The 27875-nt window shown below is 39.2% G+C and overlaps 2 protein-coding genes across 2 annotated transcripts; both read left to right on the top strand.

The window, feature by feature from the left end:
• Nucleotides 1–637: 637 nt before the first annotated feature.
• Nucleotides 638–23433, top strand: LOC131249772 (uncharacterized). The gene is made up of 10 exons (XM_058250534.1): nt 638–771; nt 6254–6347; nt 6440–6578; nt 16050–16240; nt 17462–17579; nt 18791–18985; nt 20136–20330; nt 21541–21708; nt 22514–22669; nt 23261–23433. Exons 1-10 carry the CDS (start codon nt 638–640, stop codon nt 23431–23433), a joined length of 1563 nt encoding a protein of 520 aa, XP_058106517.1.
• Nucleotides 23434–23926: 493 nt separating this feature from the next.
• On the top strand, nt 23927–26853 carry LOC131249770 (protein bfr2-like). The gene is made up of 4 exons (XM_058250533.1): nt 23927–24082; nt 24757–24874; nt 24960–25196; nt 26285–26853. The coding sequence occupies exons 1-4, from the start codon at nt 23927–23929 to the stop codon at nt 26851–26853; spliced, it is 1080 nt and encodes a 359-aa protein (XP_058106516.1).
• Nucleotides 26854–27875: the final 1022 nt, after the last annotated feature.

Below are 27875 nucleotides of genomic sequence, written 5' to 3'. Positions count from 1 at the left end.
ATATAAGCTTGATCAAAAATTTCTATGGCCCTCAAGAAGTTTTCAACAGTAGACATTTAATTTACATTATTTCCTGTGGTGTGGTCCATTTTAACTTTTTATATGCTTCAGTTTTGGGATATGGCCATAAAATTATGGGTAAAATGTGTGGACTGATTGGATAAAATACATAAATCATAATGGACCCCACAGACTTTACTCAATATGCTGAGTCACTCAGTGCGCAATCTGCCTCTGGACGGGAGATGTGGGATCCTGGAGCTTAGAGCTGGGCATTTCATACCCGAACCGATGGATCCGACCCGATCAGACCCGATCCGACCCGATTCGAACAGAACCGATGGTCAGGATCGGGTAGCAAATGCCAGATTCGAAATATTTTTGGGTCGAATACGGATATGCCTTGTTCCGAACCGACCCGATCCGAAATTCGATCCGATTGGATCCGATTCGGACTGATCCAATCCGATCCGGATTTATTATATATATATATATATATATTAATTACTTTTACCCACCCAGTTTTTTACCCTACCCTAACCGCACCCAGAGAATTTTTTTGCTACCGTGCCGAGCCCTAAATCCCCAAATCTTCCCTTCTCTATCCTACCCTACCCTCCATCTCCCGCCTAAAGGAATGAGTGCCTTGCTCTTCTTCTTCCTCTCCTCTTCTTCTTCTTCAACGCTCAACCCGGCCGTCCCTCCGCTTGTCCGACGCACGAACCCAGGCCACCGCTGTCTGCCCGATGTCCGTATTCTGCATCGAATCGGGTAAGTAATAACCCTATGAATGGCTTGGATGGCATATAAACATCACGGTGGGCCCTAGGGATTCTTCAATGGTGCAACTTCCATTTTCACTGTTTTATCACATTGCCCATAGGAGTTCTGGATCTCCCTCATTTTTAGACTCTGCACTGTTTTAAGATTGCCAAGCTAATTGATGGAATGAATTTTGCCTATCCACCGAGGTGGGTGGGATCCCTGAGTGTGGGGTCCACTGTGATCTATGTACCTTACATTCATACCGTACATCCAATTTAAAAACACATTTTAAGGCATGATTCCAAAATTAAGTAGATCCAATAATCAAGAAACAGTGGTCATCAATTATTAAAAACTTGAGTTTTGAATAGCTGATGATGATAATCAAGGTAACTCAAATGGTATTTAGAAGATGAGTAAAGATCATTATAATAAGTATATATATTTATTATTTTAACCTCTTGCACAACCGTCTTGCCGCCTACGGTGGTTATCAGGCCTCAAATCCCAACGCATATCGGCCAGCTGAGGGGCGAGGCATAATACCCACGCATACGGGCGTGGATTAGATACTGACAATGACAGTTCCAGATGTCTACTGAAGTGTCGTCACCAAGCTTTGTGGGCCCCACCATGATGCATATATTGTATCCATACCGTTCATCCATTCGGAGAGATCGTTTTATAGCATGAGAAAATTAATGAGATATATCTGAAGTTCAAGTTGACTCCACCACAAAAAACAGCAGGGATAGTGATATCCACCGTTCAAAACTTCCTGGGGGAAATAGAAGTTTCCGATCAAGCTTTTATATATATATATATATATATATATATATATATATATATATATATATATATATATATATATATATATATATATATTCATTTCATCTATGTCTACATTAACTTATGAATAGGTTGGATTTAAAAACTACATCACGGTGGGGCCCTATAAATTTTTTAACGGTGGGTGTGACTGATCCCACGGTTTTATGTGGTGGGTCCACTTGAACTTTAAATCTATCTCATTTTTTTTTCTCGTGCCATAAAATGATCTCTAAAAATGGTTGGACGGTATGGATACAACACATGCATCATGGTGGGGTCCACAAAGCTTGGTGACGTTACTTCATTAGCGATTTCGCTACTGACCAGATCCGCGCCCCCACCCGTACGCCTAACAACGTGTACACCAAGGCTTTTAACCAGTGTCTGACCGCACACTCCCTCTGCCCCCACCTCGATCCTCAAGCCATGCGTGTCAGTTTTCAGATCCCATCGCTACCGTATCATTGATTATCGTTTAAACCCTCTTTTAACCCTCACATTCGGAGATCTCGAGGCGTCTGACGACATGGATTCGCGCTTCGCTTTATTAAGTACAATCGGACGGCTAGTGAATTTTCTTTCTTTTTAGCTTTTTTTAACAAGACAGCGTGATATTTGAGGGATGTGACGTGAGAGCAGCGTGAAACTTTTCTATTTTCCTTAGTTAGGAGTCACTGACTATAAGATTTTCTGGTCAGGACTCTGAAGATTTCCATTCATTTTCTTTCATTTTTTCGGCTACTCTACTGCCTATCAACCCTCGTACTCAACTGCTTTCATGTTATACAAGTGGATTGTTTTTTAACTTCAAAAAAACTGATTAATTTGTATTCCACTCAACCCGAAGTCAGATTGGTTGAACGAATCTTAACCTCTAACTCGTTATTTGTTGAAACAAGACCGTTGGATTTTTTTCATCTTTAACCATCCAATAAATAAACGCCAATCTGATGATCAGATTATCAGATACTAAAATAGGCCAATATGATGATCAGATTATCAGATACTAAAATAGGTGTAGTACTTGATTCAAGACAGATCTAAGCTGTTAACCCTGTTTGGACAGTTTAGTTTGAATTAGATGTATTCATTATCTAAAAGTGATTTAAAAGTGTCATTGTATCAACTATTAGTTACACTGTTAGATTTTTCTCTTTCTTCTTTTGAAATTATATATATATTTTTTAAAAAGACTGATTCGAATCTTGCTCAGTCCGGTCCGACTCGGTTTTCCTAACCGAGTCGGCCTCGAATCGGTTCATATAAGCAGTGATTCGGATCTGTTCGAATCAGTTGACTCGGACTCGGTCTCGGAACGGATCGAGTTCGGATCAAGCCATGTATATTTCGGACAGAATCGAGTTGGACCCAATCCAATCTGACTTGGTCCAATGCCCACCTCTACCTGTGGAGCTATATTTGGCGAAATCGGATTGCGTATTGAGTTATTTAGTACGCTTTTACCGTAACAAGTAAACTCAGTTGAGCCTATTGTGACTGTGTGTGGGTTATTTACGCAGTCCATCCGTTTTTTTCAGCTCATTTTAGTGGTTGAGCCGAAAATTGAAACATGCCCAAAGCTCTAGTGGACTACACCAGAGGAAACTATGGGAATAATGACTTCCACCATTGAAACTTTGGTAGGGCCCACAGTGATGTTTCGTTGTCATCCAACTTGTTCATAAGATCACACACATGGATTAAGGAAAAACAGAAATAACAGATTGATCCAAAACTTCTGTGGCCCCCAAGAAATTTTCAATGGTAGAATTTCAATTCACACTATTTATGTGGTGAGGTTCAATAGAAATTTGGATTTTATTTTATTTCTTTTTTGCGCCAGAGCACTCAAATTATCTGTTAAAATGGATAGATGGAGTGAATAAAATATACAAATCATGGTGGACCCCACATAGTTTACTTAGGGTGCTGAGTTACTTGGTGCACACTCCGCATCCCATTCCCATTTTAAGGGGGACGCGGATTGCGTCCTACCCTTGCCCGGACGATAATCCGTCTGGGCAGGGCTCTGTGGGGCCCACCGTGATGTAAGTGTTTTATCCATGCCGTTTAACGTTTTTTTCAGAAAATTTTAATATATGAACTAAAAAAAGAGGCAGGTCCAAGGCTTGAGTGGACCACAACAAAGGAACCTGCACTGATATGACACCCACCGTTGAAACCTTTCTAAGGACCCACGTGATGTTTTTTTTTTTTTTTTTACCATAAAACCTATTGTAGACGTGGATGAAGTGAAACATAAATATCAGCTTGATCCGAAACTTCTTCGGCTCCCAAGAAGCTTTAAATAGTGGATGTTCAATCCCCACTTTGTGGTCCACTCAAGCCCTGGACCTACCTCATTTTCTGGTTCAGATATTAAAATTTTCTGAAAAAATCGTTAAATAGCGTGGATAAAACACTTATATCACAGTGGACCCCACAGAGCCCTGCCCGGCTGGATTACCGCCCGGGCGGGGTAGGATGCAATCCGCGTCCTTTTAGGGAGGCGGATTGATTTCTTGCGAAAGCATTTATCAGGAAGTTCCTGCGCAAGGATGCAGGTGGGACCCACATAGATGTTTTTACAAAATCTACACTGTCCATCCGTTTTGAGAGCTCATTTCAGGAAATGTGCCAAAAAATGAGGTGTATTCAAAACTTAAGTGGGTCACACGAGATAGAAAATTTGGAAAAGAAATTCCTACCGTTGAAACCTTCGTGGGCTCCACCTTGATGTTTATATGCCATGCAAACCGTTTATAATGTCATTAATACTGAGATGAAGTGAAAATATCAAAAAAATTGCCTTAAAAATTATTTTTATGGCCCAAAGAATGTTTCAACGAGTCACACTGAATACCCACTATTTCCTCTCGTGTGACCCGTTTAAGTTTTGGATACACATACGTTTTGTCTGTAAGTCCTTAAATGAGCTATAAAAGAGAATGAACGGGGTGAATTTCTCACAGACGTCTCGGTGGCCCACCCCGCATCCTTACACAGGAACTTCGTGCCAAAGGCTTTTGCAGGATATCCGCGTCCGGCGGATTGCGTCCTACCCGAACGGTAATGGCTCAGTGGGGCCTACAGTGATGTAAGTGTTTTATCCACGCCGGTAATCATTTCTCTCAGATCATTTTAAGGTATGATATAAGATTTTATTTAGGTACAACTCTTAAGTGGACAACAAAGTGGGGATTGAACATCCACCATTAAAAAGTTCTTGGGAGCTAGAGAAGTTTCAGATCAAGCTTATATTTGTGTTTTCACTTCATCCACGTCTACATGACATTATTAATAGTTTGGATGGTAAAAATAAAAATAAAAATCGTAGTGTCCCTCATAAAGGTTTCAACGGTGAGTGTCATTATCACTGCAGCTTCCTTTGGTGTGGTCAACTTGAACTGTAGACCTGCCTCATTCTTTGGGTCAAAACTTAAAATAGTCTAATAAAAGTGATTAACGGCTTAGATAAAATACTTACATCACTTTGGCCCCACAGAGCCCCGCCCAGATGGAGGGGGTAGTACAGGTAGATAAAAGCTTCAGTGCATCATACGATGGGAACCTGATCAAAAGATTTGACGGAAAATAAAAATCGTGGTGGACCGTAGGTCGCGGATTGCGTGACACTGCCCACCATAAACTCGGTGGTGTTTTGAGGCGGCAAACTTTTGTGGGCCAACATGTTATATGTGTTATATCCACACCGTCCATTTATTTTACCAAAACCATTTAACCCATTGAATCCAAAAATTGAAGTGGATTCAAAGCTAAAGCGGAGCACACCATAAAGAGTAGTCGGAACAATGATGCCTACAGTTGAAACCATGGTAGGACCCACCATGATTTTTTTATTTTTTATTTTTTATTTTTTAAAATTTGCCATCCAACCTGTTAAAGAGGTATGATGAAGGGAAAACACAAATATCAAATTGATCCAAAGCTTCTCTGGCCTCCAAGAATTTTTCAGCGGTAGGCATCATTTACCCAGTACTTTCTGTGGTGTGGTCCACTTTTGATATGGAACTCCCTAATTATTTTTCTCATGCTCTGAAATGATCTTGAAGAAATTGACAAGCCGTGTGGATATAACACATATATTATATTAGGTCCCACTGCAGACTAGAACATAGGAAGAAGAGGTTTCGTACTTATTAATTATAAGAGGTTTGCGAACCGAACTCAGGTCTACCTGTAAAAACCAGCCCCTGAGCGAACGCCAACAACTGAAATCGGAGAAAACCACTTCACTATCGGATAAAACACCTGGCACAAAACCATCAACAACCAAAGGGGCCAACGTTGCGAGCCAGCCTCCTTCTCATTCTCACTGGCCGAGCTCAACCAGTTCCGATCGACTACTTGGTTTGGTATTTTCTAGCCTATACTATTAGATACCCAAAGACAGCTTCGAGACCCAACCACCACCCACCTTTAGAGGGCTTATGCCAATTGGTCACTTTAGAACTCCTCACTTCTTCACTTCCTGGCATAGGTGATTGCTTATATGAAATGTTCCGCTTCTTCCGTCTTTTCTGTTCTGTTCTCGAGTCAAAGTAGCGGTGGTGATTGATCAATTCACTCAGTTAGGGTCCCATCCCTAACCCTTCCCTGCTTTTCGGGTGCTGTGATGAGATCTGTCTTTCGGCAGTTTAGCTCTAAAGCTGACGTGCGGGAATCAAGTCCAGTTCAAGGGGAAAGCGCTAGTGAAAGTGAAAGTCGACGTTCAGGAAGGAAGGAAAACCGTACGTGTCGGCTTCCTCTATCGAGCGGTAGCAGTTCTCTTTCGGCTAGCGGTAGCAGGCGCAGTTGACTGCTAGGCACGGGTGACTTCTAGTTCCAGCAGGAAAGTGACTTCTATTCTAAGATTTCTAGTTCCGGGAAGAAGGGCAAGTCAAGCGAAAAAGCAAGTGGATCAGAAAATTTATCTCGTGCTGGTAGCGAGAAGGAAGTAACCTGCCTTCCTCGTTTTGGCGGTAGGACGCGGATGGCGTCCTACCCCCGCCAGGCAGGGCTCTGTGGGGCCCACCGTGATGTAAATATTTTATCCACACTGTTAATTATTTTTATATGATTATTTTAAGATATGAGCCAAAAATTGAGGTAGGTTCAGGGTTTAAGTGGATCACAAATTGTGGATTAAACTTCCACCATTAAAAACTTCCTGGGAGCTTTAGAAGTGTCGGATTAAGGTGAAATTTGTGTTTTCACTTCATCCAAGTCTACATGACCTTATTAATAGGTTGGATGGTAAAAAAAACATCACAGTGGCCCTTAGAAATGTTTCAACGGTGGGTGTCATTATCACTGCAGGTTCCTTTGATGTGATCCACTGGATTTGTTTATCAGCTTTGATTTTTGTACAGTACCTTAAAATGATCGTATAAAAACGATTAACGGTATAGATAAAATACTTATATCATGGTGGGCCTTACAGAGCCCTACCCAGACAGATTACTGTCCGGTAGGGGTAGGACACAATCCACGTCCTCCAGTCCATTGGCCTAATTTCCTAAAATGATTTAGCTAATGGATGAATGACATAGATATAACACATTCATCGTAACCGGACCAAAGAACTTGGTAATGTCAATACACTAATAACCGGGCCAAAGAACTTGGTAACGTCAACACACCAACAACGGTGGTGTAGCACACCACGCAACCTGCGTCCGTGTAAGGGACGCAGATTTCCTGCAAAAGCCTCTGGCAGGAAGTTCCTGCGCTGGGATGCTAAGTGGGGTCTACCATGTTTTTTGTGATGAATCCATCCCGTCCATCCGTTTTCTGAGATCATTTTAAGACATACTACCGAAAATGATATGGATTCAAAACTCAAGGGGGCCATATGAGAGGGAAAACTAGGGAAAGAGTTTTCTACCGTTGAAACCTTCATGGGCTCCGCATTGATTTTTATATACCGTCCAAACAGTTTATAAGATCATTCCTGCTGGGATGAAGTGAAAACAAGAAAAAATTAGCATGATAAGAAACTTTTGTGGCCTCAAAAATATTTCAATGGTGGTGACTGAATAACAACTTTTTCCTCTCGAGTGGCCCACTTGAGTTTTATATCCATCTGATTTTCAGTAGCCTTTTCTAAAATGATATTAGAAAACGGATGAACGGGATGGATTTATGATAAACAGCAAGGTAGGCCCCACCTGCATCCCAACGCAGGAACTTCATGCCAAAGGCTTTCATGGGAAATCTGCGCAGGAATCCCCGTCCCCGTGCAAGATAAGGAAGCCTGCACGGATTTCCTGCCAAAGCTTGCATTGGCAAGTTAGGTGGGCCACCTTTATATTTGTGTGAAATCCCCCGTCCGGATTTCCTGCTAAAGCTTGCGCTGGCAAGTTAAGTGGGCCACCTTTATATTTGTGAGAAATCCACTCAGTTTATCTGTTTTTCCGTAACAATTTTAAGACATAAGATAAAAAATCAGATGAATCCACCGGAACTAAGGCATACCATTGGAAAAACTGGAGACCGTTAAAACCTTCCTTATTCCACCTTGATGTTTATAAGGCATCCAATTCGTTTATAAGGTTATCCCCACTGAGATCAACTGAAAATGAAACTTAGTCTGATACAAAAGTTTTGTATTCATACGGATATTTTAATAGTGGTCGTTCAATCTCCTGTTTCCTATCGTATGGCCCACTTGAGCTTTGGATCCACCTCATTTTTTGTTACATTACTTACAATGAGCTCACAGAACGGATGGACGGAGTTGATTTATTATAAACTTTACGATGGCCCCTATCTTCCCCCCGCGTTCCCAGGAAATCCGGGCAAACGGATTGGCTAATCCCCATGCCACCCGCCAATGGCTGATGGTCGGTGCTCTGTGGGCCCCATCATGATGTAAGTGTTTCATCCATGCTATCCATCTATTTTTCCAGATCATTTTATAGTATGAGAACAAAAATAAGATATGTATCAATCTCAACTGGACCACATTGAAGGAAACAGTGTTGAATGAGCGTCGACCATTAAATACCTTTTGGGGGCCATAAAAGTTTTGGATCAAAATGATCTTTGTTTTTTCCCTTCATCTGTACCTGTATGACCTAATCAACAGATTGGATGTCAAATTGGTGTGGTCCATCTGAGACTTATATCCATATAATTTTTGGTATAAAGCCATGAAATAATCTGTAAAAATGGATGAACGGAATGGATGAAACAAATACATCATGGTGGGTCCCAGAGAGCACCGACCACCAGCCACGGGCTGGTGGCAGGGGGAGTAGCCAATCCGTAACCGAAATCCGGGTCCGCAAGTCGATTGCTTGTGCACCCGCTCCATGGATATTCATGGGGCACGACGTGGCACAAAAACTGTGGAGCCTACCTTTATGTTTGTGTTTTATCTACGCCGTACATCCGTTTTCCCCTCCCATATTAGGAAATAAGCCTTAAAAAATTGCAGATCGAAAGCTCAAGTGGACCACACTACATAAAACAGTGGGTATTGAATGGCTAGAAAACTTCTCAGAACTATAGAAGGTTTGGATCAAGCTTATATTACTTTTTTCCCTTCATCCAAGTCCGTGTGACCTTATGAACAGGTTGGATGCAAATAGAACATCAGGGCGGCCCCAAGAACTTTCCAACGGTGGGCGTTGAATCCTAAACCTTTTTTGTGTGGTGTGGCCCACTTGAGCCTTGAATGCGCGTCATAATCGTGTTAACTCATAAAATGATCTGGAAAAACGAATGGACGGCATGGATAGAACAAATACATCACGGTGTCCCCCACAGAGATTGGGCCACGTGATGCCACAAGCAATCCGCTTCGTAAAATTAGGCGTCGTAGAGGATTCTAGTCCTTCTAACTAGGAATTAAGTTTTTGGAAAGGAGAAGGAAACTCCAAATCTCCAATTATAAATATAGATATTCATGAAGAAAGAACTCGAATGATAGTACAATGGAAGACGAAGAAGGAAAAATAATGGAACTGTGTGATGATTTAGCGAGGTGTCGTATAGTAGGCCAATCCGTCTGCAAACAGCGGAGATCTCGATCTCTAATCACTCCTAAAGGCGATAGTCAAACAGCGGAGATCTCGAACTCTAATCACTCCTAAAGGCGTAGAAGGAAAAATAGTGGAACTGTATAAAGATTTAACGGCCATGCTCTCGATTGGACTGCCTTTGACGGAAGATGAACAAGGAAAAATAATGGAACTGTTTGATGATTTAGAGGACATGGTCAAGCAGATCGATCCATCATGCCTATTCAAGTGGAAAAAGTTGAGAACTCAGCTCACTCATTGTCCACGTGATTCATACTTCAAACTCGGCCATTTAATTATAGACTCGGTGTTGTGTAATCGACGACGACTTCGACATCAACGCCGACTGAAGAAGCATTCACAAGGATTGAAGAAAAATCTTCAAGGGAAAAAGCGTCCAGTAAGCAACAGAGATCTAAAATTCATTAAGTTGATTTTTTACTCATTTGAATTTTTTAAATAATTTTGCTATTTTATTATATCAATTGTTTTTGTTGGTATTTGAATTTTAATCTTATTGCTGAATATATATCAAGTGAAGTTGAGTTTAAAGTATGCTGGACTACACAGGCCTAGAACACTTAAATACCCAAACGGCTTTGTTTTGTTGGTTGGTTTTGGATATGGGGCAATTCCACTCTTGTATGTGATCAGCGTCTTGAGTTGAATTGGGACTCACCTGCGTAAGAGGTGAATCAGTCCAATTCGTCTGAGTCAGCGTCTGTCAAAGATTGAGTCGTCGATTCATGTGTGATACAAAAAGGCTAGGAGGATGCATGAGGCCCACCCAAAACGTGCCCTGCTGTCCTGATAAGGTCAGATCCTACAACTCTTTTTAGGTATGGATGACATGAAACCTGTCCATCATGTGCGCTTTCTCATGTTTTCCTTGGTGCATGAAAATCAGGCCAATCCAAAATTCGGGTGGGCCTTACCAAGGTAACAGTTAGGATGGGGAGGGATGCCTAGAACTAAAAACCCGTCTAGATTATGTGCAAGATTGTCTTGTTTTATGCATACCATTTGAATTATTCAGAAGATGAGGCGTAGGCAGGAATTGACATCCCAAAAATCAGGCCATCCCAAAACTCAACTGCGCTAAGGCCTCAATTTTGAGGCCAATGAGAAGACGAGAGGGTGCATGCTAGGGATGCCAATGGGCTGGGTGATGGCTAGGCCAAGCTCTGTCAAAGGCCAGCCAAAATAGTCCAGCCCGAATTTTTAATGCTGAGCTGAGCTTGAGTGTTTGAGAGAGAGAGAGAGAGAGAGAGAGAGAGCTAGGGGTGTCAATGGGCCTTTACGGCCTGACAAAATCAGAATTTTAACTAGGCCCAGCCCAACAGGCTATCATGAAACAGTTCAAAATTCAAGCTGAGACTAACCCAGGTTCAGCCCATTAACAACCCTAAACAGACCTGTTTAAGGAGCCAATAATGGCATCAGATTCAAGGCGATAAAAATCCAATGGTTAGGTTTAATCATAGGCGTTGACAACAGGGAAGTCAGGAAGATATAAAAGCTTAGAAGATGAGAGAGAGAGAGAGAGAGAGAGAGAGAGAGAGGATGGGTTGGAGCTTGGAAGATGAGGGAGGAAAGCAACAGGTGCTATCAAAGGAGTGTTTAAACCCCAATGGCCTATTGAGTCGTGTCCTAAATATCATTCTCAGTCTGTCATTCAGGCAAGCCAAGGAATTTGAAACAGTGTACATGGCAACTCTCACCTTTTAAACTATTTTCCTTCCCATGACTCACCTGAATCACGAATGGGCTTGCATTTTTGGCCTCATAATTTTGGTGTGGCATCTAATGGTTGAAGTGGATTGCATGTGACTATCATGATGGGAATTTTATATTATCATCGTTGTGGCCCCGTAAAAATCAAGATTTATAGTACTTATGCATGCTTACTAATTCGGACAATCAAAATCCATTCTAGATCAATCATGGACATGGACTGAGCATCATCCAAATATCAATCAAATGATCATAAATGTCTAACTGATCTAGAAAAGCTTTGCCGCAGCCAGACAAACACAGGTAAAGGAAGACATCAAAGGCTGCCATCGGTATAGGTTAGGATTGTCGAAGCGCCGGTATGATCCGATGAAGTGCTGTCATAAACCTAATAAAGCGTCAGTATAAGCTTAGTAAAACGCTGATAAAGGTTTATAAAACTGCCATTAAAATACCACCAACCAAGCCAACCATTAGTAAAAAGGCATGAAACAGCTGGTATATGTCACGGAAAGCACCGATAAAACTTGCAAACAGCCGTAGGTAGCTGATTAAAGTAAATATTATTTTATCCATTTGATTGTTTTTATATATTTAATTGAAACCTCTATATATATATATATATATATATATATATATATATATATATATATATATATATATATATATATATATATTAACGAATAACTGGAAATTTATAACCAATTAAATAAAAATATTAACGGAGTCTAAAGCAGAAATTATTTTACTTTACAATAAAAATATGTATAATATTTCCAATAGTATGTTGAAAATAATTCTAAATATATCTAAATAATTCCTCCATCGAGCCCTTATCCATCTCTACCTACAACCTGCCCAATACAATAAGGAAAAGAATTAGTTAGTATTCACAATCTCACTTAAGTTCTATTTTATTTATAAAAAAGAAAAAAAATAGACACTTGGAGTAAAAAATGATGACTCCATGGAGCCCAACAAGCCAGTACGCCATATGCAGTTCTATAATATACAAGTTGTTTTATAGTGATAAGAAAAATCAATAAAATTATTGAAAATATAAATAGAATGAATCAAACAATTTATAAAAGGAGAAGAGAACAACTAAATTAAGGTTTCATTCGAATATATGGTAACATCAACAAGCCAAGGAAATCTTGCTCCCAAAATGAGCATCCTTGTTACTTAGTGCTTCCCATTCCAGTCAAACCAAGAGGAGGAGATAGTTTGCTCACATCGGAAAGGAATCGAATTGAAGTTTACCTAGATAAAAGCACAACATTATTGGTTGTCTCTCTTTGTGAATTAAGTCCACCTCCATCTAGGACTGCACAACCGCCGTTATATGAGAAACATAACACTTGACGGTAAAAGGTTGCATGTTTCTCAGGCTACCTAGCCCTAGCCTCTGCTTCCTCACATCTCTTTTGTATGTAAAAATTGAATGGCACGATACAATGAGAATGTGTGTGTGTATATATCTTGATGTCGGAATTTGGTCCATTCGGCTTCACCTCCTGCAAGCCCCTAAATACTTGCAACAACGGAGGACAATGAGGCACTTGGGGCGCTCGTTAAGGCCATGGACCCTCTGATGCCTAAGTTAGGAAACATACTCGTAGTAGGCGTATTAGAATTGGGATAATTGTGCATACCTTCCTCTTAAATAGGGTTATGTATTTATAGGTGGGACGGGTAGCTTGCGTATCTGAGAGACTCCGTAAGATACGTTGGAGGGACCCATTTTAGAGTTAGAATCAATTTCGAATATTTCTCCGATTACTCCTCGATTGACGTGATCCTTGGCTAAGACCTCACTAGGAGCCCTGCTCGCACACGGCGCGAGATTCTCTCGGATGCTTTTCCTTCGAGCTCAATGCCGGTATCTGAGGTTGGGATTAAGGATCTGTTCCCAAGGTCGGGGAAAATCGCTTGAGCCTGAGGTCAGTCTTTGAGGTCGAAGGTAGATCCCTGAGGTCTAAATTTGGCGTCAGTCCCCAGCTCGAGGACCGAGGTCGAGAGTCAGGGTTGATTTCTGAGGTCGGGAGGTCTGCTGGTGGGTCCCATCTCCGAATTGTTCCAATTTTATCAGAGAGATACTTCACTTAGCTTGCTCTCCTTCTAGTGCTTTAGGTCTTTTTGCCATATGTCCCATACATTTAGGGCTTTAGGTCATTTTTCCCCGTGTCCTGTATATCAGGTCAACCTAGTTTTACCCATAACAGTTACCCCTTACTTCTGAGTTCCAAGTTCATGAGCTCGAGAAGTAAAAGTATGGGCAGATGTGTGGGCGAGAGATTTTAAACCTACTGGGGAGGTCAGCTTCGCCCATGAATATCCTTATGTACTGTTACCCGATATTTAATGCAATGGTGGAAAGGGACGGCACATGCCGCTGCGATCGAGGAGGATATCATGGCAATGTTCCGTACGAAGAGGCATGCACAAGGTAGCGCCACTTGGCCTCTAGACGATTTACAGAGGGACACATGTCCCTACCTCGGTAGTGGGGGGCTGGTAATGAACCCCGAGCCTCCACATGGAGGAGATAGTGCGCTGAGATGTCTCTTCTCATACTAGCATTTAAGGTGGGCATTAAATGCTCCCTCCCCCAAATCTCTATAAATAAGGGCATTGCCTCATTCTCTCGCCTCATTGTTTCTACATAGTTCGAGCTGTGCCGACCACTCTTTCTCCTTGTTCCTTTTCCTTGTGTCGGGTCCCGTTACTGGTGTTTTCCTGTACATTCTTCTCTCTATGTATTTCCTTCTCCATCGTCATTCTCCTTCTTTTTCTCTTTTCTGACCATGTCGTCAGAGGGTTCCCAAAGAATCTGTGTTGGGAGATTTCCACAGGGAGTCGATCCAGGAAAGTGTGGACTCCTAACCGAATGCGTTGTCGGGCTGACCATCTTCAACAATGGTAGATCATGAGGAGAGGGTCGTGCCACCCTAAGTGGAGGCAGCCTCTTCATCTTCCCAGGGGTCGGCCTTGGCGCTTGGTCCCTTTGACTCGAGGCTTCGGTAGAAGGATTTGGCTTCCCTCCTGTCGGAGTTTCAAATCCCCAACTCAGTGGGGTTGTGACTCTTCGAGGACGGCGAACTTCCAAGTCATCCTCTCAAGGGGGAGTTGGACTTTTTTCCTTGTGGTCTGCGGCTGCCTCTCCATCCCCTTGTGAGAGAGGTGGCGCATGCATCGCCTTAGGCCCGCCCCTAGTCAGCTCAACCTTGACGTGTGGCGAGCCATTTTTAGGAGTTATGTTTTGTGGCATTAGGTCGGGTACGCCAAGCTGACTGTGAACGAGCTCCTGTACATGTACAAGGCTAAGAGCAGCCTGGGTCATCTGGGCTGGTATTATTTCTCCTCATGGCCGAGCAAGGGATATGCCCTTATCACCTAGAACCCTTCCTCTAACAAGGTCTAGAAAGACAAATGGTTTTTTTTCTTTGGGAGAGTGGGAGATCTGTAAGTACTTGTATTTGAAGCACACTTAGAGTTGTCAAATTTCATAGACAAAATACCGGATTGATCGCAAGTATACTTTGGTCTTCTTCGGCATCTCACACTGCTAAAAGGGTGAAGGTTACAGACTATAACCGTAACCTAAATGTAGACATTACTAAAAAGAAATGGCTACGGTTTTCATCTGTAGCTATACTTTCTGTAGCCAAATGTACCCACAACTGTGAATATATTTGTAGCTAATAACATAATTAGATCCGTAGCAATAGGTTGGAGTTGAAATTAGCATGGTTTTCAGAAAAATAGCTATAGACTGCCTCTACGTACCCTAGTTCTGCCTTCAAAATAGCTCCATTGACTGGAAAAGAATGTTTCACAACTAATGTCAGTTAAAAATACCACCAACAAAACTGAAAAAGAAAACATCTAGAAAAGTGATGGATATGAGTGTATATCAATGGTTGGTAATAGGTTGTGGAATATATTTACTATCGTAAAGCCCTCAAAGCAGAACCTTCTCAATGTAGATGCACCTCTCTCACTCGCAATTCGATCGACCATCCAAAAGATATATATTTGAAAGCCAGTGAGCCAAATGCTGCCACACTAAGAGCAATCTGTACAGTTTAACAACAATGTCCTACAAATCAGTACATCAGTATGAAAGCAGAGCACTCTGCAACCACCAACAAAAAGTAGCAAATTGGCATTAAAAGGAAGAATCAAACAATTTATTGCTTACCTTCACTTCAAATTCAGTTTCAAGGTAAAAATTGTGATAATAGAAATCGCAATCATCTCAAGTTGCTGCTATTTCCTACAATTTTGGGTGATTTCGATGCATTGAGATTTATCAAGGATTCATCTCCATTTTCAAGGTCCAAATGCCAACAAACCACACATACTATGATGTGATACAGCTTGAAAATCTTATAATTGGGTTCCACCAACCCAAGTTATTCCAATGACAAGAAATAAATAGAAGCTACACTCATCACATAGGCCTTTATCCCCCCAAGTTGGGGTTGGGGGAGATTATTTAACACTTAAACATTACAAAAACAACAACCGACTATAAATAATGCATTTCAATTGTATTCGGGTCCAAAGTATCCATTGTCAAACAAAAGTGACTAGTATATCCAAAATGAGTTCATCTAGATCTTATATATATATATATATATATATATATATATAAGGTAAAGGAATTTCTTGAATTGTCATTTCCAGATGTTGCAAGGGTGGAAGAAGAAGAAGAAAGGTTGACAAATGCTGAAGAGTATTACGATGTTGGCGGAGGAGATGATAATGAAAGAGATGGGGGAGGAAATGACGATGAAGATGGGGGAGAAGACGATAGTGATGGTGACGAAGAGGATGAAGAATATTCAGGAGGCGATGATGGTGAAAGTGGGAAGATGGTGAAGATGATAAAGATGAAGAAGAAGATGAAGATGAAGAAGATGAAGATGAAGATGATAAAGATGAAAAAAGTGAGGGACCTCATGATGGTGGAAAAGATTATGCAAAAGATAGTGAAGATGACCTGATAGATGAGTATGTTCATATCATGGATATTTTAGATGAGTACGAATTTAACGGAGATAATCAAAGCGGCCGAGATGCTCTTTTCAATGAATTTCTTATTCATAGAAATATTGACCGTGAAGAATTCCTTTAATGGTTGACGGAGATGGGGATGAAAAAAGTAAATGGTGGTGCAAGTTTATTTCGCCGAGGGATGATAATTGTGAAAGATTTTTAGAGACCGTGTGTAAGTTATGGACCGAAAATTGAAAAAAACTAATTAAGTAGTAAAACACGAATATTAGATATGAGGCGAGTATTTGTTTTAAGACAAATAAAAGTAGCATGAATTAAACTGAAGGATTGGTTCACTTACATATTAACGCGAGACTATGAAGTACCTAAGAATTGGTCAGAATTTGTAAACACGTATGAAGGGAGTTTTTCTAGAACGCTTTATCTCAATATCATCTTCTACAGAGAATATCTAAAAATATCGGGAATAGAAGTTGGGGACAATGCTGAAGAGTGGGAAGAAGATACATCTATTGAAGATGATGATGAAGAGTGGGAAGAAGATACATCTAGTGAAGATGATGATGAAGAGTGGGAAGAAGATACATCTAGTGAAGATGGGAGAGGAGAAGATGGTTCGGGAGGAGATGACTAACTTGAGCTGATGAAGGACATGAGATTCACTTTGTGGTTTGGTATTAAGAGAAAAGATAACATGGCTAAGAAATTATATGAACTGTAGCCCACATCTTTCAAAGTGTGTCAGTGGTCACATAATCCAAATATTGTTCTGTTACATCGTGTATGGATTTTGCATTTAAGAAAAAAAAACCTTGTAAGGGCAATATATATTTACAGAATCAAATCAGTCTATACAAGGTAGTACACCACTTATAGTGAACTTACCTTTCATTCGCATGCATAGGGTTTGTAAATTTTTGTTATACAGTCATTATATTGGAGTTTTTATATGTTTATTTATCCAGCCATTTTTATTTTACAGGGTTTGAAGAAGTGCTGGAATTTCTTGAACTATCATTTCAGATGTTGCAAGGGTAGAAGAAGAAGAAGAAAGGTTGACAAATGCTGAAGAATATTAGGAAGTTGGGGTAGGAGATGATAACGAAGGAGATGGGGGAGGAAATGACAATGAAGATGGGGGAGAAGATGATAGTTATGGTGATGAAGAAGATGAAGAATATTCAGGAGGCGACGATGGTGAAGGAGATTAGGAAGATGGTGTAGATAATAAAGATGAAGAAGAAGATGAAGATGAAGAAGATGAAGAGGAAGAAGAAGATGAAGATGAAGATGAAGAAGATAAAGATGAAAAAAGTGAGGGACCTCATGATGGCGAAAAAGATTATGCAAAAGATAGTGAAGATGACCCGATAGATGAGCATGTCCATATCATGGTTATTTTAGAAGAGTACGAATTTAACGGAGATAATCAAAGCGGCCGAGATGCTCTTTTCAATGAATTTCTTATTCATAGAAACATTGACCGTGAAGAATTCCTTCAGTGGTTGACGGGGAGGGGGGACGAAAAAAGCACATGGTGGCGCAAGTTTCTTTGGCTAAGGGATGATGACTGTGAAAGATTTTTAGAGACCGTGTGTAAGTCGTGGACGAGAAATTGAAAAAACCATTTAAGTGGTAAAACACGAATATTAGATATGAGGCGAGTATTTGTTTTAAGACAAATAAAAGCAGCAGGAATTAAACTGAAGGATTGGTTCACTTACATATTAACGCGAGGTTATGAAGTGCCTAAGGATTGGTGGGAATTTGTAGACACGTATGAAGGGAGTTTTTCTAGAACGCTTTATCTCGATATCATCTTCTGCAGAAATTATTTAAGAATATCGGGAATAAAAGTTGGGGACAATGATGAAGAGTGGGAAGAAGATACATCTAGTGAAGATGATGATGAAGAGTGGGAAGAATATCATCTAGTAAAGATGATGATGAAGAGTGGGAAGAAGATACATCTAGTGAAGATGGGAGAGGAGAAGATGGTTCGGGACGAGATGACTAATTTGAGTTGATGAAGGACATGAGATTCACTTTGTGGTTTGGTATTAAGAGAAAAGATAACAAGCTGAGAAATTATATGAACTGTAGCCCACATCTTTCAAAGTGTATCGGTGGTCACATAATCCAAATATTGTTCCCTTACATCGTGTAAGGATTTTGCATTTAAGGAAAAAAAACCTTTGAAGGGCAATATATATTTTTTTCAGAATCAAATCAGTCTATACAATGTAGTACACCACTTGTAGTGAACTTACCTTTCATTCGCATGCATAGGGTTTGCATATTCTTGTTATATAGTCATTATATTGGATTTTTTCTATATTTATTTATCCAGTCATTCTTATTTTACAGGGTTTGAAGAAGTACTGAAATTTTTGAACTGTCATTTCTAGATGTTGCAAGGGTGGAAAAAGAAGAAGAAAGGTTGACAAATGCTGAAGAATATTACAAAGTTGGCGGAAGAGATGATAATAAAGGAGATGGGGGAGGAAATGACGATGAAGATGGGGGAGAAGACGATAGTGATGGTGACGAAGAAGATGAAGAATATTCAGGAGGCGACAATGGTGAAGGACATTTGCAAGATGGTGAAGATGATAAAGATGAAGAAGAAGATGAAGATGAAGCTGAAGAAGATGAAGATGAAGATGATAAAGATGAAAAAAGTAAGTTGCCTCATGATGGGGAAAAAGATTATGCAAAAGATAGTGAAGATGACCCGATAGATGAGCATGTCCATATCAGGGATATTTTAGAAGAGTATGAATTTAACAGAGATAATCAAAGCGGCCAAGATGCTCTTTTCAATGAATTTCTTATTCATAAAAACATCGACCATGAAGAATTCCTTTAGTGGTTGACGGGGAGTGGGGACGAATTAGCACATGGTGGCGCAAGTTTCTTTGGCTGAGGGATGAAGACTGTGAAAGATTTTTAGAAACCGTGTGTAAGTTGTAAACTAGAAATCGAAAAAACAATTTAAGTGGTAAAGCACGATATAAGATATGAGGCGAGTATTTGTTTTATGACAAATAAAAGCAGTAGGAATTAATTAAACTGAAGGATTGGTTTACTTACATATTAACGCGAGGTTATGAAGTGTCTAAGGATTGGTGGGAATTTGTAGACACGTATGAAGGGAGTTTTTCTAGAACGCTTTATCTCGATATCATCTACTGCCGAGAATATCTAAGAATATCGGGAATAGAAGTTGGGGACAATGATGAAAAGTGAGAAGAAGATACATCTAATGATACATCTAGTGAAGATGATGATGAAGAGTATGAAGAAGATACATCTAGTGAAGATGGGAGAGGAGAAGATGGTTCGGGAGGAGACTAATTTGAGTTGAGGAAGGACCTGAGATTCACTTTGTGGTTTGGTATTAAGAGAAAAGATAACAAGGCTGAGAAATCATATGAACTGTAGCCCATACATTTCAAAGTGTGTCAGTGGTCACATAATCCAAATATTGTTCTGTTACATCGTGTATGGATTTTGCATTAAAGAAAAATACTGAAAACCTTGGAAGGATAATAGATATATTTACAGAATCAAATCAGTCTATACAAGGTAGTACACCACTTGTACTGAACTTACCTTTCATTCGCATGCATAGGGTTTGCATATTCTTGTTATACAATCATTAAATTGGATTTTTCTATGTTTATTTATCCAGCCATTCTTTTTTCACAGGGTTTGAAGAGGTGTTAGAATTTTTTTAACAGTCATTTTTAGATGTTGCAAGGGTGGAAGAAGAAGAAGAAAGGTTGACAAATGCTGAAGAATATTACGAAGTTGGGGGTGAAAATGATAATGAAGGAGATGGAGGAGGAAATGACGATGAAGATGGGGGAGAAGACGATAGTAATGGTGACGAAGAGGATGAAGAATATTCAGGAGGCGACGATGGTGAAGGAGATTGGGAAGATGGTGAAGATGATAAAGATGAAGAAGAAGAAGAAGAAGATGAAGATGAAAATGAAGATGAGGAAGATGAAGATGAAGATGATAAAGATGAAAAAAGTGAGTGACCTTATGATGTCGAAAAAGATTATGCTAAAGATAGTGAAGAAGACCCGATAGATGAGCATGTCCATATCATGGATATTTTTGAAGAGTACGAATTTAACGGAGATAATCAAAGCGGCGGATATGCCTTTTTCAATGAATTTCTTATTCATAGAAACACTGACTGTGAAGAATTCCTTCAGTGGTTGACGGGAGGGTGTACGAAAAAAGCACATGATGACGTAAGTTTATTTGGCTAAGGGATGATGACTGTGAAAGATTTTTAGAGACCGTGTGTAAGTTGTGGACCAGAAATCGAAAAAACTATTTAAGTGGTAAAGCACGAATATTAGATATGAGGCGAGTATTTGTTTTAAGACAAATAAAAGCAGTAGGAATTAAACTGAAGGATTGGTTCACTTACATATTAACGCAAGGTTATGAAGTGTTTAAGGATTGGTGGCAATTTGTAGACACGTATGAAGGGAGTTTTTCAAGAACGCTTTATCTCGATATCATCTTCTACAGAGAATATCTAAGAATATCGGGAATAGAAGTTGGGGACAATGATGAAGAGTGGGAAGAAGATACATCTAGTGAAGATGATGATGAAGAGTGGGAAGAAGATACATCTAGTGAAGATGATGATGAAGAGTGGGAAGAAGATACATCTAGTGAAGATGGGAGAGGAGAAGATGGTTCGGGAGGAGATGACTAATTTGAGTTGATGAAGGACATGAGATTCACTTTATGGTTTAGTGTTAAGAGAAAAGATAACAAGGCTGAGAAATTATATAAACTGTAGCCCACATCTTTTAAAGTATGTCAATGGTCACATAATCCAAATATTGTTCTGTTATATCGTGTATGGATTTTTCTTTTAAGAAAAAAACACCTTGGAAGGGCAATATATATATTTACAGAATCAAATCAGTCTATACAAAGTAGTACACCACTTGTAGTGAACTTACCTTTCATTCGCATGCATAGGGTTTGCATATTCTTGTTATACAGTCATTATATTGGATTTTTTCTATGTTTATTTATTCAGCTATTCTTATTTTACAGGGTTTGAACAAGTGCTAGAATTTCTTGAACTGTCATTTTCAAATGTTGCAAGGTTGAGTGGAAGAAAGGTTGACAAATGCTGAAGAATATTATGAAGTTGGCGGAGGAGATGATAATGAAGGAGATGGGGGAGGAAATGACGATGAAGATGGGGGAGAAGCCGATAGTGATGGTGACGAAGAGGATGGAGAATATTCAGGATGCGACGATGGTGAAGGACATTGGGAAGATGGTGAAGATGATAAAGATGAAAAAGAAGATGATGTTGAAGAAGATGAAGATGAAGATGATAAAGATGAAAAAAGTGAGGGGCCTCATGATAGGGAAAAAGATTATGCAAAAGATAGTGAAGATGACCCGATAGATGAACATGAAGAGTGGGAAAAAGATACATCTAGTGAAGATGATGATGAAGAGTGGGAAGAAGATACATCTAGTGAAGATGATGATGAAGAGTAGGAAGAAGATACATTTAGTGAAGATGATGATGATGAGTGGGAAGAAGATACATCTAGTGAAGATGGGAGAGGAGAAGATGGTTCGGGAGGAGATGACTAATTTGAGTTGATGAAGGACATGAGATTCACTTTGTGGTTTGGTATTAAGAGAAAAGATAACAAGGATGAGAAATTATATGAACTGTAGCCCACATCTTTCAAACTATGTCAGTGGTCACATAATCCAAATATTGTTCTGTTACATCGTTTATGGATTTTGCACTTAAGGAAAAAAAAAAACCTTGGAAGGGCAATATATATATATATATATATATATATATATATATATATATATATATATATATATATATATATATATATATATATATTTACATAATCAAATTAATCAATACAAGGTAATACACTACTTGTAGTGAACTTACCTTTCATTCACATGCATAGGGTTTGCATATTCTTGTTATACAGTCATTATATTGGATTTTTTTATATGTTTATTTATCCAACCATTTTATTTTACAAGGTTTGAAGAAGTGCTACAATTTCTTGAACTGTCATTTCGAGTTGTTGCAAGGGGGTAAGAAGAAGAAGAAAAGTTGACAAATGCTGAAGAATATTACGATGTTGGCGGAGGAGATGATAATAAAGGATATGGGGGAGGAAATGATGATGAAGATGGGGGAGAAGATGATAGTGATGGTGATGAAGAGGATGAAGAATATTCAGGAGGCGATGATGGTGAAGGACATTAGGAAGATGGTGAAGATGATAAAGATGAAGAAGATGAAGATGAAGATGAGGATGAGGATGAAGATGAAGATGAAGAAGATGAAGATAAAGATGAGAAAGATGAAAAAAGTGAGGGACCTCTTAATGGCAAAAAAGATTATGCAAACGATAGTTTAGATGACCCAATAGATGAGCATGTCCATATCATGGATATTTTAGAAGAGTACGAATTTATCAGAGATAATCAAAGCGGCCGAGATGCTCTTTTCATTGAATTTCTTATTCATAGAAACATTGACCGTTAAGAATTCCTTCAGTGGTTGACGGGGAGGGGGGACGAAAAAAGCACATGGTGGCGCAAGTTTCTTTGGCTAAGGGATGATGACTGTGAAAGATTTTTCGAGACCATGTGTCAGTTGTGGACTAGAAATTAAAAAAAGCAATTAAGTGGTAAAGCACGAATATTAGATATGAGGCGAGTATTTATTTTAAGACAAATAAAAGTAGCAGGAATTAAACTGAAGGATTGGTTCACTTTCATATTAACGCGAGGTTTTGAAGTGTCTAAGGATTGGTTGGAATTTGTAAACACGTATGAAGGGAGTGTTTCTAGAACGCTTTATCACAATATTATCTTCTGCCGAGAATATCTAAGAATATCGAGAATAGAAGTTGCGGACAATGATGAAGAGTGGGAAGAAGATACATCTAGTGAAGTTGATGATGAAGAGTGGGAAGAAGATACATCTACTAAAGATGATGATGAAGAGTAGGAAGAAGATACATCTAGTGAAGATGGGAGAGGAGAAGATGGTTCGGGAGGAGATGACTAATTTGAGTTGATGAAGAACATGAGATTCACTTTGTGGTTTGGTATTAAGAAAAAAGATAACAAGGCTGAGAAATTATATGAATTGTGGCCCACATCTTTCAAAGTGTGTCAGTGGTCACATATTCCAAATATTGTTCTATTATATCGTGTATGGATTTTGTATTTAAGAAAAAAAAACCTTGGAAGGGCAATATATATAAATTTACAGAATCAAATTAGTCTATACAATGTAGTACATCACTTGTAGTGAACTTACCATTCATTCGCATGCATAGGGTTTGCATATTCTTGTTATACACTCATTATATTGGATTTTTTATATGTTTATTTATCTAGCCATTCTTATTTTACAGAGTTTGAAGAAGTGCTGAAATTTCTTGAACTGTCATTATTAGATGTTGCAAGGGTGTAAGAAGAAGAAGAAAGGTTAGCAAATGCTGAAGAATATTACAAAGTTGGTGGAGGAGATGATAATGAAGGAGATGGGGGAGGAAATGACGATGAAGATGCGGGAGAAGACGATCGTAATCGTAACGAAGAGGATGAAGAATATTCAGGAGGCAACGATGGTGAAGGAGATTAGGAAGATGGTGAAGATGATAAAGATGAAGAAGAAGATGAAGATGAAGAAGATGAAAAAGAAGAAGAAGATGACGATGAAGATGAAGATGAAGATGAAGATGATAAAGATGAAAAAAGTGAGGGACCACATGATGGTGATAAAGATTATGCAAAAGATAGTGAAGATGAACAGACAAATGAGCATGTTCATATCATGGATATTTTAGAAAAGTACAAATTTAAAGGAGATAATCAAAGCGGCCGAGATGCTCTTTTCATTGAATTTCTTATTCATAGAAACATTGACCATAAAGAATTCCTTCAGTGGTTGACGGGGAGGGGGGACGAAAAAAGCACATGGTGGCGTAAGTTTCTTTGGCTGAGGGATGATTACTGTGAAAGATTTTTAGAGACCGTATTTATGTTTTGGATCAGAAATCGAAAAAACCATTTAAGTGGTAAAGCATGAATATTAGATATGAGGCGAGTATTTGTTTTAAGACAAATAAAAGCAGCAGGAATTAAACTGAAGGATTGGTTCACTTACATATTAACGCGAGGTTATGAAGTGCCTAAGGATTGGTGGGAATTTGTAAACATGTATGAAGGTAGTTTTTCTAAAACGCTTTATCTCGATATTATCTTCTGCCGAGAATATCTAAGAATATCAGGAATAGAAGTTAGAGACAATGATGAAGAGTAGGAAGAAGATACTTCTAATGAAGATGATGATGAAGAGTGCGAAGAAGATACTTCTAGTGAAGATTATGATGAAGAGTGGGAAGAAGATACATCTAGTGAAGATGGAAGAGCAGGAGATGGTTCGGGAGGAGATGACTAATTTAAGTTGATGAAGGACATGATATTCACTTTGTGTTTATTTATCCAGCCATTCTTATTTTACAGAGTTTGAAGAAGTGTTGGAATTTCTTGAACTGTCATTTCCAGTTGTTGCAAGGGTGAAAGAAGAAGAAGAAAGGTTGACAAATGCTGAAGAATATTATGATGTTGGCGGAGGAGATGATAATGAAAGAGATGGGGGAGGAAATGACGATGAAGATGTGGAAAAAGACGATAGTGATGGTGACGAAGAGAATGAAGAATATTCGAGAGGCGACGATGGTGAAGGACATTGGGAAGATGGTGAAGATGATAAAGATGAAGATGAAGATGAAGAAGATGAAGATGAAGATGAAGATGATAAAGATGAAAAAAGTGAGGGACCTCATGATGGCGAAAAAGATTATGCAAAAGATAGTGAAGATGACCCGATAGATGAGCATGTCCATATCATGGATATTTTAGAAGAGTACGAATTTAACGGAGATAATCAAAGTGGCCGAGATGCTCTTTTCAATGAATTTCTTATTCATAGAAACATTGACCGTGAAGAATTCCTTCAGTGGTTGACGGGGAGGGGGGACGAAAAAAGCACATGGTGGCGCAAGTTTCTTTGGCTGAGGGATGATGACTGTGAAAGATTTTTAGAGACCGTGTGTAAGTTGTGGACCAGAAATCGAAAAAACCATTTAAGTGGTAAAGCACGAATATTAGATATGAGGCGAGTATTTGTTTTAAGACAAATAAAAGCATCATGTATTAAATTAAAAGATTGGTTCACTTATATATTACCGGGAGGTTATGAAGTGTCTAAGGATTTGTGGTAATTTGTAGACACGTATGAAGGGAGTTTTTCTAAAATGCTTTATCTCGATATCATCTTCTGCCGAGAATATCTAAAAATATTGGGAATAGAAGTTGGGGACAATGATGAAGAGTGGGAAGAAGATACATCTAATGAAGATGATGATGAAGAGTGGGAAGAAGATACATCTAGTGAAGATGGGAGAGGAGAAGATGGTTCGGGAGGAGATGACTAATTTGAGTTGATGAAGGACATGAGATTCACTTTGTGGTTTGGTATTAAATGAAAAGCTAACAAGGCTGAGAAATTATATGAACTGTAGCCCACATCTTTCAAAGTGGGTCGGTGGTCACATAATCCAAATATTGTTTTGTTACATCGTGTATAGATTTTGGATTTAAGGAAAAAAAAACCTTGGAAGGGCAATATATATATTTACAAAATCAAATCAGTGTATACAAGGTAGTACACCACTTATAGTGAACTTACCTTTCATTCGCATGCATAGGGTTTGCATATTCTTGTTTTACAATAATTAAATTGAATTTTTTCTATGTTTATTTTTCTAGTCATTCTTATTTTACAGAGTTTGAAGAAGTGCTGGAATTTCTTGAACTGTCATTTCCAGATGTTGCAAGGGTGAAAGAAGAAGAAGAAAGATTGACAAATGCTAAAGAATATTACAAAGTTGGGGGAGGAGATGATAATGAAGGAGATGGGGGAGGAAATGACGATGAAGATGGGGGAGAAGACGATAGTGATGGTGACGAAGAGGATGAAGAATATTCAGGAGGCGACGATGGTGAAGGAGATTGGGAAGATGGTGAAGATGATAAAGATGAAGAAGAAGATGAAGATGAAGAAGAAGATGATAAAGATGAAAAACGTGAGGGACCACATGATGGTGAAAGAGATTATGCAAAAGATAGTGTAAATGACCCCATAGATGAGCATGTACATATCGTGGGTATTTTAAAAGAGTACGAATTTAGAGATAATCAAAGCAGCCAAGATGCTCTTTTCAATGAATTTCTTATACATAGAAACATTGACTGTGAAGAATGCCTTCAGTGGTTGAGGGGGAGGGGGGATGAAAAAAGTACATGGTGGCGCAAGTTTCTTTGGCGAAGGGATGATGACTATGAAAGATTTTGAGAGACCGTGTGTAAGTTGTGAACCAGAAATCGAAAAAACTATTTAAGTGGTAAAGCACGAATATAAGATATGAGGTGAGTATTTATTTTATGACAAATAAAATCAGAAGGAATTAAACTGAAGGATTGGTTCACTTACATATTAACGCGAGGTTATGAAGTGCCTAAGGATTGATGGGAATTTGTAGACTTGTACGAAGGGAGATTTTCTAGAATACTTTATCTCGATATCATCTTCTACCGAGAATATTTAAGAATATTAGGAATAGAAGTTGGGGACAATGATGAAGAGTGGGAAAAAGATGCATTTAGTGAAGATGATGATGAAGAGTGGGAAGAAGATACATCTAGTGAAGATGATGATGATGAGTGGGAAGAGGATACATGTTGGCAGAGGAGATGATAATGAAGGAATTTCTTGAACTGTCATTTCCAGAAGAAAGGTTGACAAATGCTGAAGAATATTACAAAGTTGGGGGAGGAAATGACGATGAAGATGGGGGAGAAGATGATAGTGATGGTGACAAAGAGGATGAAGAATATTCAGAAGGCGACGATGGTGAAGGAGATTGGGAAGATGGTGTAGATGATAAAGATGAAGAAGAAGGTGAAGATGAAGATGAAGAAGATAAAGATGAAAAAATGAGGGACTTCATGATGGCAAAAAAGATTATGCAAAAGATAGTGAAGATGACCCGATGAATGATCATGTCCATATCATGGGTATTTTAGAAGAGTACGAATTTAACGGAGATAATCAAAGCGGTCGAGATGCACTTTTCAAGGAATTTCTTATTCATATAAACATTGACCGTGAAGAATTCCTTCAGTGGTTGACGGGGAGGGGGGATGAAAAAGCACATGGTGCCACAAGTTTCTTTAGCAAAGGGATGATGACTGTGAAAGATTTTTAGAGACCGCGTGTAAGTTGTGGACCAGAAATCAAAAAAACCATTTAAGTGGTAAAACACGAATATTAGATATGAGGCAAGTATTTATTTTAAGACAAAGAAAGGCAACAGG

Source organism: Magnolia sinica, chromosome 6 (assembly GCF_029962835.1).
Source record: "Magnolia sinica isolate HGM2019 chromosome 6, MsV1, whole genome shotgun sequence".
Taxonomy (NCBI): domain Eukaryota; kingdom Viridiplantae; phylum Streptophyta; class Magnoliopsida; order Magnoliales; family Magnoliaceae; genus Magnolia; species Magnolia sinica.
The sequence above is the reverse complement of the archived record's forward strand: the minus strand, read 5'-3'. Positions and strand labels throughout refer to the sequence as shown.